This window comes from Nansenia antarctica, assembly GCF_963989245.1.
Source record: "Nansenia antarctica genome assembly, chromosome: 3".
Classification (NCBI taxonomy): Eukaryota; Metazoa; Chordata; class Actinopteri; order Argentiniformes; family Microstomatidae; genus Nansenia; species Nansenia antarctica.
The window spans coordinates 77,893,612-77,907,726 of record NC_137688.1 but is presented as its reverse complement, the minus strand read 5'-3'; the positions used below and the strand labels follow the sequence as shown (position 1 = coordinate 77,907,726).

Sequence of the window (14,115 nt, the reverse complement as noted above, 5' to 3'; positions counted from 1 at the left end):
GGCCTTGTTTCCATCTGGTGCTCAGGTAGTTGGATTGGTGGCATGTCATCCGGAATGCTGGCTGGCACATGCCTCTGGTTGTCAGAGTAGGTCTTCCTCAGGTGCTCCTCTAGTTCCCTTATGGGTACTTTGAGGGTCCCCGTTTTCTCCTTGACAAAGAGGTCTTTGACAAACTTGTAGGGATCTCTGTAGAAGGCAGTCCTCGTTCGCTCTTTTTTCTTGTGTTGCTTTCTCAAGCATTCTGCTCTTCGCAGTGTTACAAGACGCTGCTTGATGTCGGCCTGTAGTGCCTCTAGTCCTTTCCTTTCCACTTCTGTGGCCTTCTTCCACTGTTTTCTCAGGCACCTTCTTTCTTTCACAAGTCTTTCAATCTCTTGTTGTCTCCTGGACTTGAGATGGGCTGATGGTTCCTTCTGTGTCCCATGGTTCTTACTTTTCACCCCAAATCTCTCTGCTCCATAGCTGTAAATGATCTCTCCAATCTTGTCCAGTTTTCTTTCCACGCCCCCTTTCAGACCTTCTAGAAGATGGACACGGTCTGTGTCGGTGTTTTCCCACTCCTTTTTCTGGCAGGCTTTAGGCCACAAGATTTGAGGCTTTCGTCCATTCATCTTCCTCTCTACTGCTGTCTGTGGCTGGATAGGCTCTGGACTCATGTCCGTTGATGGATCTGTGCTTGGTTGAGCTTCGTCTGGGGTTCTGATACCCTGTGGACTGTGGTGAATATCCTGCCACTGGGCTTCACTCGACTGATTTGCCCTACCTCTGAGGAAGTAGTGGTCAATGCGAGGCACCTCGCTAAGCTCTCTTAGGCACTTTTTCCTGCCCTGGTGGATCTTGAGACCCTTCTCTGATGTTATCTTTTTCCAGCCACAGATGCAGCTTTGTAGCTTGTGTCCTGCCAGTGTTGTTACTTCATTTGATTCGTTGTCATTTCCGTTCCAGGGTCTGTTACCGTGTGATCCGCCGATGAGTCATCTTCCGCCCCCGCTCTCAAAGACTCTAGGGGTGTTTTTCCTTTTGAATTTTTCGTAGCCATAGTTGGGTGGAACCAAGTCACTGTGTAGTGAAAGGCTCCTGCCAACACGGGTAGCTAACCCATGCCAGCCCCGTGAAGAGTTGATCAGAAACACTTGAACCAAACCAAATCATGTATCTGCAGATGTGAATCACATGTAATACTCTTTTATTCCAGAAGATGGCGACAGCGTCTCCCTGAGCAGTGGCCTATGCAGTGAAACACAAGCATGTGGTGGCAATAAAACCACTGCGTCACAATATCACATTTTATTTGTACTTTGCCCTCAATCAAGCCCAGAAATTATCATACAAACAAAAGGTGTACGGTATGTGGAACTTTTTTGTATCACTTTCTACGAGGCACACACTTTACACTATGTCGGGTGCGTTATAATGTCTTTGTATAATATATCATATGGTATGTAGGCTACAGTACAGGCCAAAAGTTTGGACACACCTTCTCATTCAATGCGTTTCCTTTATTTCCATGACTATTTGGTACATTGTAGATTCTCACTGAAGGCATCAAAACTATGAATGAACACATAGGAATTATGTATTTAAAGTGTGAAATAACTCTAAATATGTCTTATATTTTAGATTCCTCAAAGTAGCCACCCTTTGCTTTTTTGTTGTTAAAATATATAATAATAATATTTAATATAATATGTGTTAATAATAATATGTTATTATATATATATAATATTATTATTATATATTTTATTAACAACATTTTATTTTATTTTATTAACAACAAAAAAGCAAAGGGTGGCTACTTTGAGGAATCTAAAATATAAGACATATTTAGAGTTATTTCACACTTTTTTGTTAAGTACATCATTCCACATGTGTTCTTTCATAGTTTTGATGCCAGTGAGAATCTACAATGTAAATAGTCATGAAAATAAAGGAAAAACATTGAATGAGAAGGTGTGTCCAAACTTTTGGCCTGTACTGTATGTCTATAAGATTTGTTTAAACTCAGAACCATTATGAGATGATATAAGACATAATAATACTGCTTTGTCTGTGTGTATATTTGTCTGTGTGTGTGTGTGTGTGTGTGTGTGTGTGTGTGTGTATGTATGTGTGTGTGTGTGTGTGTGTATGTGTGTGTGTGTGTGTGTGTGTATATCTGTCTGTGTGTGTGTGTGTGTGTGTGTGTGTGTGTGTGATTGATTGGTTTCTGTGACCTCACATGGCCTCCCACATGCTCTCAGGCAGGAGTTAGACATGAACCAAGACATTGAGATAAGAGATGAGCTGCTGATCTCACCGTCACCCAGACCAGCTCAGGCCTGCGACAGCCACAGCCAGGGAGGTGAGGAATAAAGGTTTGATTGTATGTACTGTATATGTGAGTGCCTTTGAATGATCTTGTTGTCTGGGCTGAAAAGATTCAAGAAGCACAGTTTTTGAGTGTTCCGGATGCTTCTTTTCAACCCATTTGATACTCTTTAGCTCCAGTACCTCTTTAAGGACGAGCTTTATGGTGGTATTTTCACTATTTGATTGTGGTTGTGCTGGTAGGTACATTTACTACGCCATGCTAAGCATTCCAAAAACAAGACAAACCAGAAACGTCATAGGGCTGCATATGAAAACAATACTCGTGTTTGTAGAAGGGGACTCTGGATACTGTTGGGAAAGTTGGACTCATGATTCTCATCCACTCACATTGTATGAAATCGCTCTGTTGGGCTGAGAAGCATATACCACATTCCACATACCAGTCATGTGCTCCGGCTGATCTTGAGTCACAAGCTGAGAGAGAGAGAGAGAGAGAGAGAGAGAGAGAGAGAGAGAGAGAGAGAGAGAGAGAGGGGGAGAGAGAGGGAGAGAGAGAGAAAGAGAGAGAGAGAGAGAGAGAGAGAGAGAGAGAGGGAGAGAGAGGGAGAGAGAGAGAGAAGGAGAAGTTAGTGAGGGTTAGGGTTAGGGACAAGTAAGTAAGTGAGAGAGAGACAGGGAGAGAGAGAGACAGCGAGGGAGAGAGAGAGAGAGAGAAGGAGGAGAAGTTAGTTAGGGTTAGGGTCAGGGATAAGTAAGTTGGAAAAAGTACAAGTAAGGATTGTTTGGGCTATTTTGGAGGTATCACAGTGTGGGAGGATGGGAGGATGAGTCATCTGCTGTAGGAAGGAATAGGGAATGACTGAAATCCTGGAACTTTGGAACTTTGGTGGTTGCTCATCTCAAGTGCGGGTAGGAGGTGTTTAATCATGTCATTGAACAACAAATTGATTCTGTGAAACTGAATTGTTATACCTTTGGATTGTACATAGCATCAGGGGGAGTGCTTTGGGGAGTGCATTTTGGGTAGAACAGGTGCAGGGAAGCTGGTACTGAAGTTGGCTATAAGATGTGAGTCACATGATTCACAGCAAAGAGGAAGTGAGAATTAGAAAGTGTGTGCCCGATTGAGTGTGTGCTTGAGAGAGAGAGAGAGAGAGAGAGAGAGAGAGAGAGAGAGAGAGAGAGAGAGAGAGAGAGAGAAACAGATAAACATATGACATCACGGTTGCAGACAGCATTTTAACACGTCTGTGCTAAAATGCCTCCTTCGCTAGCAAGCAAATGAGAGAGAGAGGAAGCAGAGAGAGAAGCAGAAAGTTACAGTGTGTAACTGTCTCTCGTCTCGTCTCTGTGGCTCTTCTCACTCCCTCTATTTTCTAGTTCCGCTCTCTCTCTCTCTCTCTGTCTCTCTGTCTCTGAGCTGTTGAAAGGAGGGCCATAGCTCTGCTGTGTGTGATGCGTTGAGGACGGGCCCTGTGGAGGTGCAGTATGTCTATCTTGTCGTCGCCCACTGCCTATCCTCTTCCAACAGAAACATTTCAAATGTGCAGCCTAGTATCATAGATAAGCCTCCCACAAGATAGTGTGCACAGGATGTAGAGCTAAAGCCCTAAATACCTTGGTGGTAACACAGCATACATGAGTACTGTTATTCCTTTAACTCTACCACAGTAGTTCTAAAAGGAGAAGTGGACATGGGTTCAACTGCCAACTGCCTTTCCACTCTAAAGTTCTAAAGTCTGGCATTTCCTAACATTTTCAGACAAATATGGTGGCTTTTAGTCTGAAAAGGAAGAGGCCTTTTAGGAGTTCCAAAAACATTAGTTTAGTGCTATTTCCTATCGAGTGACAGTGCAAGCTATGTCTAGGAAAACTTGTTTTTTTATTATTTCATTCAATCTTTTTTTTCTAGCCCATTATGTGTACGTGATGTAGCATCTTATGTAGCATCTTATCTTACAATCTACAGCGTTTGAGAAAGGATGTTGTATTCAGCCCACGCCTTAGCCCTCTTCAGTAACAGACTTCAATAATGATCTTTATTGTCATTGTAACAGGTACAACGAAATTTAAATGCAAACCCTAGGTGCTAACAAACAAACACAGTCCTAAGATAATAAAACACAAGAATGACACATAAAGACATAAATAGGGGGGATAGAAATAGGGGGATAAGTGATCGGTAGACCTTTGAGAATGTATCTATTATGTAACTTCTATACTTCTATACACTATATGGCCTATTCACAGGGGGGTGTTAGCATGTAACTGTGTACTTTTATAAACATATAAACATATGAACTAGTAACTTATATACAGTATATGAACCTAACACAAGAATGTAAACATATTGCACGGTTATAGAACATTGCACTTTTCCCATGGTTATTGCACAGTAGTTTCTCGTATTGCACGGGGGGGGGGGGGGGGGGGGGGGGGGAGGTTACAGAGGGGATTTTTGTTTAGTTTTTCTTAGACCGTAGCCGAGTTTAGTGCACTTATACTGATGAGGTCCTTGATTACTCTGATCCGTTTCCTCTGACGTACGGTTTCAGGGATTTTGATTCAACTGTGTGCGACGCTCATGGTCACCTCAGGGTCTCGTCATCACCGTCACCATGGAGGACAAGCTGCCTCACACAGCAGATGAAAGCAACATCGACGTCCAGCCTAAACAAGCCATCACACAGCCAGAGATCAGCAGACTGTCTAGATGGAGTAATGGTATGTATGTACTGTGTCCTGGGTATGTATGTACTGTGTCCTGGGTATGTATGTGCTGTGTCCTGGGTATGTATGTACTGTGTCCTGGGTATGTATGTGCTGTGTCTTGGGGTATGTATGTACTGTGTCTTGGGTATGTATGTACTGTGTCCTGGGGTATGTATGTGCTGTGTCTTGGGTATGTATGTACTGTGTCCTGGGGTATGTATGTACTGTGTCCTGGGTATGTATGTGCTGTGTCTTGGGGTATGTATGTACTGTGTCTTGGGTATGTATGTACTGTGTCCTGGGGTATGTATGTACTGTGTCCTGGGTATGTATGTGCTGTGTCTTGGGGTATGTATGTGCTGTGTCTTGGGTATGTATGTGCTGTGTCCTGGGTATGTATGTACTGTGTCCTGGGTATGTATGTACTGTGTCCTGGGTATGTATGTGCTGTGTCCTGGGTATGTATGTACTGTGTCCTGGGTATGTATGTACTGTGTCCTGGGTATGTATGTGCTGTGTCCTGGGTATGTATGTACTGTGTCTTGGGTATGTATGTACTGTGTCCTGGGGTATGTATGTGCTGTGTCTTGGGTATGTATGTACTGTGTCCTGGGTATGTATGTGCTGTGTCCTGGGTATGTATGTACTGTGTCCTGGGTATGTATGTACTGTGTCCTGGGTATGTATGTGCTGTGTCTTGGGGTATGTATGTACTGTGTCTTGGGTATGTATGTACTGTGTCCTGGGGTATGTATGTGCTGTGTCTTGGGTATGTATGTGCTGTGTCTTGGGTATGTATGTGCTGTGTCCTGGGTATGTATGTGCTGTGTCTTGGGTATGTATGTGCTGTGTCCTGGGTATGTATGTGCTGTGTCCTGGGTATGTATGTGCTGTGTCCTGGGTATGTATGTGCTGTGTCTTGGGGTATGTCTTGTGTTGTGTCTTGGGTATGTATGTGCTGTGTCCTGGGTATGTATGTACTGTGTCCTGGGTATGTATGTGCTGTGTCCTGGGTATGTATGTGCTGTGTCTTGGGGTATGTATGTGCTGTGTCCGGGGTAGGCAGAAGTCTCGTCTTGTGACTCCCTTCCTTTATTTTCCTTCTCTTATTTCGTTCTTTGGTATATTTTCACCTCTTGGTCATTTTCTCTGACTTTCTCTTCCTTGAATAGATTTCAAGATCCTTCTGCTTGTTTATAAAGCTCTCACTGGCACAGCACACGAATATCTGAAAGACCTTGTGTTAGCATATCAGCCCCATAGAGCTCTCAAGAGGTCTTCTGACGCTGGTTTTCTCTGTGTACCACATGTACAAAAGAAGAGATTGGGTGAGGCTGCATTCTCATTTTATGCACCCAGATTGTGGAATGCACCTGCCAGTTTACATTAGGGATGCAACCTCAGCAAATATGTTCAAGTCAAGACTAAAAACCCATCTTTTTAATATTGCCTTTAAATGACTAAATAATTAAATTATGATTATATAATGATTGGAGCACTTTGAGCTGCAACGTTTGCAGGAAAAGCGCTATACAAATAAAAGTTATTATTATTATTATTAGTTATATTTTCTCTTCCTTTCACTACGTCCCTGTCTCACCCATCTTCTTTCTTTCCTTTACTCTTACTTTTATTTGCTCTCTGTTTTCTGACGATATCAAGCTCGTTTTTTTGTATCACACTGAAAGTCTGTCTCTGTCAGAATGGGTTACTGTCACCCCCCCCCCCCCTCCCTCTATCTCAGGTCAGTGCACCCCCTCCCTTCCCCCTCCCTCTATCGCAGGTCAGTGCACCCCCTCCCCTCCCCCTCCCTCTATCGCAGGTCAGTGCACCCCCTCCCCTCCCCCTCCCTCTATCGCAGGTCAGTGCACCCCCTCCCCCTCCCTCTATCTCAGGTCAGTGCACCCAGGGTTCGAGTTATAAGCTGAGCTTTGTGGGGGTCTCCAAAATAACAGTGCGAAATGTTCTCATGCACGCGCGCGAATCATGCCCACACACAGCGTTGGGACTTACAAGTTTTAATTAGCCATAGGCTACTCATTTCACCACATCAACAGCACCACATGAAACAACAGCTATAAGCGATAGTCACGGGTATCTCGGCCAATAATTTTGTTGTTTTTGCTATACAGTCCATTCACTTTCCCTGTTAGCACGACACATTGTCCACATCTCCATTTCCAGTGACATCACACCTGACATAAATAATCATGTATGCTCGTCCATGGATTGTGCTTTCATCTAATGTTATGCTACTACGGGAATCAAGTGATTTGACATTAGAAATTAATTAGTTTTTCATCTCTTGTGCAATGTGTTCTACAATCTGGGCACATGAATGATCGGATCGGTGAGCAGGGGCCAACTGTCGCGCCATTAATCTCATTAAGTTTCATAATTGGATTCAGTTTTGTATAAGGCATCCTTTCTTTAGCGACAGTATAGGCTGCCCTGAACGAACTAGCTGTCTCCTTATACATACTGGAGGTGAGTTCTGCTACTTTCTTCGGAAGCACTTGGTTTTGTTTGAGCTCTGCTATTTCAACAGTTTCAACGTTAGGTGTCATAACAGGTGCAGCTGAATTCAAGTTTGGTTTCTTGGATGAAAACACGAAACTTTCCAGGCTTGTCGACTCGGTCGGCAGCAGTGGCCTTTTTTGGGGCGGCATGATAGCTAGCTACTGAATGTTTTCTTCTCAATAATCGTGTTTTCACGTTCGCAAGCTCTCAACGATCATATTCTGCTGTTGCACAATATTCTACTTCGCCCCATAGTGTCTTGGTGGTAAAGTGCAGGCAGTCAAAGGCATACTGTCATTCACAGGAGATTAATGCTGGTGCATGTAGTTCTTTTGGAAAATGTGTTTATTTTAGAATATTTATCATATAAATAAATATAAATAATACTCATTACATTGACATTTTTGATCAAATAATGGTTGTGGTAATGTATTATTAGCGACCCCCACAGATGTATGATTTTACTGCTTTCATGGGAGCTCAGACCTTCCTTATGGGAGCTCAGCTCCCATTGGCTCCCACATAACTCGAACCCTGAGTGCACCCCCTCCCCTCCCCCTCCCTCTATCTCAGGTCAGTGTCTGATGGCACCCCCCTCCCTCTCCCTCTATCTCAGGTCAGTGTGTGATGGCACCCCCCCCCCCCCCCCTCCCTCTATCTCAGGTCAGTGTGTGATGGCAGTGCCCAGCTCCTCCATGCTGCACCCCAGGTTTGATCTGTCTCTCTGCAGGGCTCTGCTGGAGAGGGATGGCTTCCAGGTCAGTGCACACGCACGCACGCGCACACGCACACATACACACACGCACGCACGCACACGCACACATACACACACACACACACACACACACCAGACTTTTTTTGCTAGATCACTCTTCCTGCTAGAACTGGTGAATTGATGATTCACTTGCTTAGTCAAATGTATATGTCACTTTGCAATAAGGCGTCTGCTAAATGCCAAAAATGTAAATGTAATGATGTAATAAAAGCATTCCGATTCTGATTCTGATTCTTTATATCATACATTGCAAATCACCTTTCAAATACAATTCTTTATATTTACCCTTTGGTGCTTTGTGTGTTTCTCTCCATGGAGATTCCTGTGTCAGACCTGGAGACGCCTCTGGAGACGGCTCTGTCTGTACCTTCTGTCAGGAGGTCCCTGCTCTTCAACTCCTCCCTGTTCCACTTCATCCTGGCACCAGTAGGTCTCACCCTCTTAGTTTAACTCCTAACTCAAGACAGGGTTCCCACGGGTCCTTGAAATCCTTGAAAGTTTGTGAATTTGAGAAAACAGAAATCAAGGTCTTAAAAGTTTTGGGAAAATAGACATGGGAAAAGTAGAAGGAAAGTGCATGTTTTACTTAGCTCGTCAACTAGTTCTGTCTCAAACTATGCCGTGTTGGGTCCTTGAATTTGAGGGAATTGAGTCTTGAAAGTCCTTGAAAGGTGCTTGAATTTGATGTTTCAGAAGAACCCTGTCAAGAATCCAGTTTATTGTGGTGGTTCTACTACGATCTATGTCATGTTCATATATCCCAGTCCTAAGGGAGTCCGACATGTGAGTTAACATTCTCCTCTCCCTCATCTCTCTCTCTGAATCTTTGTTCATAACAGTATATTTGTCTCCTCTCCAGATCTTGTACGTGGTGATATGGTGTGCTAGCTACTCCACTCTTCACCTCTATCTCTCCATCAGCGACTACTGGGTCCTCTGCCTGTCTGTCAGCCTGGTCTCTATCGTCCTGACGACAGTTATCATCCTCATCCTCCATTACAGCAACAAGGAGGTTGAGTTTGGTTTTCAGTCCAATATTTGACTGTTGTGGTGATTGTGGTGAAAATGTTTGTGGTGAAAAACACAAAAAGTAACAAATCCTATGTACAGGGTTACCACGGGTCCTTGAAATCCTTGAAAGTTCGTGAATTTGAGAAAAAGAAATCAAGGTCTTAACAGTTTTTGAAAATAGACATGGGTCATTGAAAGTGCTTGAATTCCCCTCTCTCTCTCTCTCTCTCTCTCTCTCTCTCTCTCTCTCTCTCTCTCTCTCTCTCTCTAAAAAACATATATGCAAAAAATGTTTACTTGAAAGGTGCTTGAAAGGTGCTTGAAAGGTGGTTGAATTTGATGTTTCAGAAGGTGTGGGAACCCTGTATGTAACTAAAACCTGTCCTGGTCTTTCTACAGATAAATGTGAACATTGACGTGCGACTCATCCAGGTGAACGAGAGGATGAGCGAACACAAGCTGCTTGTGGGCGTGGCCGACTGGGTGCAGCACTGCACTAGGACCCTACAGGTACTTTTTATTTAATTTTTAAATTTTTATTTCACCTTTATTTAACCCGTACTGTCCGCTCGGTTAAAAGGACAGCGTCACACATCCACATAAACCCGCACGACAGAAAGCACACTAACATAATTTTAAAAATGTGCAATACATACAGTATGCACATTTGGACAGACACAGGGAAGTCCACTGTACTGTAGCCTGTCCATAGGCACCTCATCCTCAAAGGACAGACATTTTAGTGTTCAACTTTTTTTCAGAATCATAATCAGAATTCCTTTTTATTGCCAAGTATATTTGCAGATACAGGAAATTGACATGGTGGGGTTGGTGCATAGGACATAAAAAAACAACAAGATATAAGCAAAAAATTATAAAAAATGACCAAGGTTACCTAAGGTAAAAGACTGAATCTGTAATGCTGGCTCTCTCAAGTGATTAACAACATACACATTCCTTTTTGGCACAGAACACTAATGATGTATCCATGATTGAGTGGTTTAATTAATCTCTCTCTTTTTCTCTCTCTATCTCTCTCTGTCTCTCTGTCTCTCTGTCTCTCTGTCTCTCTCTCTCTGTCTCTCCCTCTCTGTGTCTCTCTCTCAGCTCTTCTGCGTGTATTGGGATATGGCTCCCTGTTTGAGGGACTTGACAGAAACTCTAGAGGAAATGAGCTCTACAGGAGATGAGTTTCAGGTAGCTACATCATCTACATCTGTCACTGTCACAGTCAGTGTTGTTTGCCGATAAAGGCTGTCAGGCGCATGCTGTTATCAGAACCAGAATATAAGATTGTTCTAGCTCAGTTGTCCCTATCAGCAGTACTCAAGTTGTAAAAGAAGATCAGGGGGAATGGTGGATTTTATCAGGACAATGTTAGCATCCCCACAGCGTCAGTGATTCAGTGTCAGTAACTTGGTAAAAATGTCATTGCATGTGTGCGTGCCCCCCCCCTCGCCCACAGTATTTTACTCAATATGTGCAAAACTAAATGTTGAAATAGCAGTAATACCATGTTCATTGATAAAATGACATAAGGGATGGAAAGGGGGGATGGCAGTTTTAGAAGGGGGATGATTTCTACCGTTTTTATTTCCAGGGGGATGCCATCGCCCCTCACCCCCCCTCAACTCGAGTGTTGGATACAATATGCATCGATCAATACAGACAAATCCCAGTGTATTGATAAAGGCTAAAGCATAGTCTGTAATCATTTGAAATAACAGGGAAGATTTCAAGCCCAAATAGGAGGTGAGACTTCACCCTGTCAGAGAGGAAACATGGTGTATATAATAGCCATTGAACTGTTAGAAGTTGTCACATTTGACAATGATGACCATGACCAGCACTTGAGTTGAGGGGGGATGAGGGGGGATGGCATCCCCCCTGAAATAAAAACAGTGAAAATCATCCCCCTTCTAAAACTGCCATCCCCCCTTTCCATCCCGTATGTAATTTTATCAATGAACGTGGTATTACTGCTATTTCAACATTTAGGTTTGCGCATATTGAGTAAAATACTGCAATGACATTTTTACCAAGTCACTGACACTCAAGTCTCTGACGCTGTGGGGATGATAACATTGTCCCCATATGATAAAATCCACCATCACAACTTGAGTACTGACCATGACCATACCATCGCAAACACAGCTTTTTCACTTTCATGTGCTCTCTACCAGAGGAAACTGAAGAACAGAATATCCCACCTGGTCTTGGTGACCGAGGTCATGACCTTTGAACCCGCAGAGGACTCGAGGGGCGACGGGGACACAGACGAGGAGAGGCCCCTACTGCTGGATGACGAGGAGCCAGGGCGCAGTACCTCCTCCAGCCAGAGGGAGGACACCAAGCTCACCACTAACTACAGCCTGGTACCAGATCACACACTATCAGCTCAGGTTTGTACAAATAAAATGCTCCCAAGTTATATACATTTTTAAATATAACGACAGTAGTACACTAGCAAGACATTATTATAAAATGTTCAAATGATATCAATGTTTTTCAGGCCAAAGCACACCAGCTCCTACTGACCTACAGTGCTGCGTATGTGAAGCTGCTGGTGTGTGAGAGGCTGCCCGGTCCGTCACACCGCCCCCTGCACCCCAGGATGAGTCACTGCACCACCATGTCCCTCTGTCTCTGTCAGTATATCAAAAACAAAATCCTAAAATAGGGGCGTAAAGTAAAAGTGTTATCATTCCGATTTCCATGTTGCTGTAGTAGGATATTGTATTGTGATGATATTGTATTGGCGCTCGATGATGATGATGTCACGATTACCCACCGTGTTGTAAATTATTTGTACAAACATTAAATGTCTATCTTCTTTTAGAGTTGTGTGTGTCATAATTGAAACAGTGATAGAGATTAGATAAAGACTTTGCTTCTTGACATAACACATTACAAAAATCAGGGATGCAAACTGGTGATGGCCCAAAAAGGTGCCTGAAAACAAAGAATGATGAAGATGAAGAATGAAGCGGAAGAGAGGTGGTCATGATCAATCAGTCGGGCTCTGCAGCACAGGACAGCCATGTGTGTGTGTGTGTGTGTGTGTGGCAGAGCTCCAGTTCATTACCAGTGGTTATCTATCAACAGTGATGCGTCCGCTGAGGGGATGGGCCCGCTAACGCCGGGCGCTGCGTGACGACACACACCCACGCAGGGAGGGAGGCGGAGGGAACAGAGACACACGCCGGGTGTGAGTCCAAGTTAAACAGTCTCAGAGACGCGGTCTCTTTGGGAGGCTAAATGACCATCTGTGATCCTGCAGAGACAGTCTGGCCTGGTCCCCCCCCTCCTTCTCCCAACCTCTCTCTCTACCTCTCCCTCTCTCTCTGACTGTCTCCCAACCTCTCTCCCTCTCTCTCTCTCTCTCTCTCTCTCTCTCTCTCTCTCTCTCTCTCTCTCTCTCTCTCTCTCTCTCTCTCTCTGAGTGTCTCCCAACCTCTCTCTCTCTCTCTGAGTGTGCACTCAGAGAGAGTCAGGTTGTTCAATAGATTTCATGATGATCCAACAATGGTAAGTGAAGTACATATTTTTGTAACATATTTACTATGATGAAGTTGAATATATATTTGAATATATATATTGGAAAAAAAATATATGGAAACATACACAAGAAAGTGGTAGATGCAACCATACTACATACATGCTGATGCTATTATAGGACAATTATGTAACATGGAAATAACATAAAGCCTGCGTTTGTAATGAATGATTAAGGGGTAGATGTTGAGAGATATAGTCCATGTTCTGACAGGGGGAGAGAAAGAGATACAGGGATGGAGGAATCCGGGGCAACTATAAATAGCATCTAAGAGATGAAGGCAGAGGAAAGGCCAGAGAGAGGGAGAGAGAGAGAGAGAGGGAGAGAGAGAGAGAGGGAGAGAGAGGGAGGAAGGGGGGAGAGAGAGAAGGAGAGAGAGGGAGGAAGGGGAGAGAGAGAGGGGGAGGAAGGGGAGAGAGAGAGAGGAAAGAGGGAGAGAGAGAGAGAGAGAGGGAGGAAGGGGAGAGAGACATGTACAGTACATCACTGTCACCCAGTCTTGTCACAACCAGAAACGTCTGTTTTATTCCAACAGCAGAATTCAAACATAACGAACGTGTGTAACATCCACGAATCCACGAATGTAATACACCTCAAGAGAAGCAGGTACATGGGCGGTTTAGCAGCCTCTTTGAACAAGCAAACCACAGCATTTACAAGCTCAGACGAAGGGTATCATCACCTTGCACCGTAGATAAGCAGTTACAGTACATTTGTTCAGCCAAAGTTGATCTGTAACGACATGGAATCACCTTAGAAAACAAGGGTGTGTGTGTGTGTGTGTGGGTGGGGGCACAGCTAAGAGCTATTTTAAACTATATCCTAGGAGTCTAAACCGTACACACACATTCCAGAAGATTCCAGAGGTATAACAGCACTACGGACAACAGCACTGTGCTTACGTTTTCTGTGCTGTTTTAATATATATTTCTAGAATACTGTGTCATCAAAAAAGAGCATATTCATCGATTCACTCATTCAATACAATGTACATTATAAATACAATAGTGATAATCCAATGCAAAAGTGATTACCACTGAACAATAATAATAATAATAATAATAACAATAATAAATACTTGCAGAATAAACTTCATACACCCTGACCCTAATACAATACAATATTCAATATCTCAGTAAAACGTAAGCATTATTTTAAAAATAGCTTTATCATCAGAATCAATAACAATAGAGGAAAAACAGAAGCAAGAGATATGTCACCAATGATGGTA

The 14,115-nt window shown here is 43.5% G+C and overlaps 1 protein-coding gene across 1 annotated transcript; it reads left to right on the top strand.

Annotated features, from left to right (window-relative positions):
- Positions 1-2,253: 2,253 nt before the first annotated feature.
- tmem268 (transmembrane protein 268) lies at positions 2,254-12,115 on the top strand (the record flags this gene model as incomplete). Its single annotated transcript, XM_080527598.1, has 8 exons — positions 2,254-2,341; positions 8,116-8,300; positions 8,636-8,743; positions 9,177-9,329; positions 9,728-9,838; positions 10,436-10,525; positions 11,512-11,730; positions 11,841-12,115. The coding sequence occupies 8 exons, from the start codon at positions 2,254-2,256 to the stop codon at positions 12,006-12,008; spliced, it is 1,122 nt and encodes a 373-aa protein (XP_080383724.1). The 3' UTR covers positions 12,009-12,115.
- Between the last annotated feature and the right edge of the window lie 2,000 nt (positions 12,116-14,115).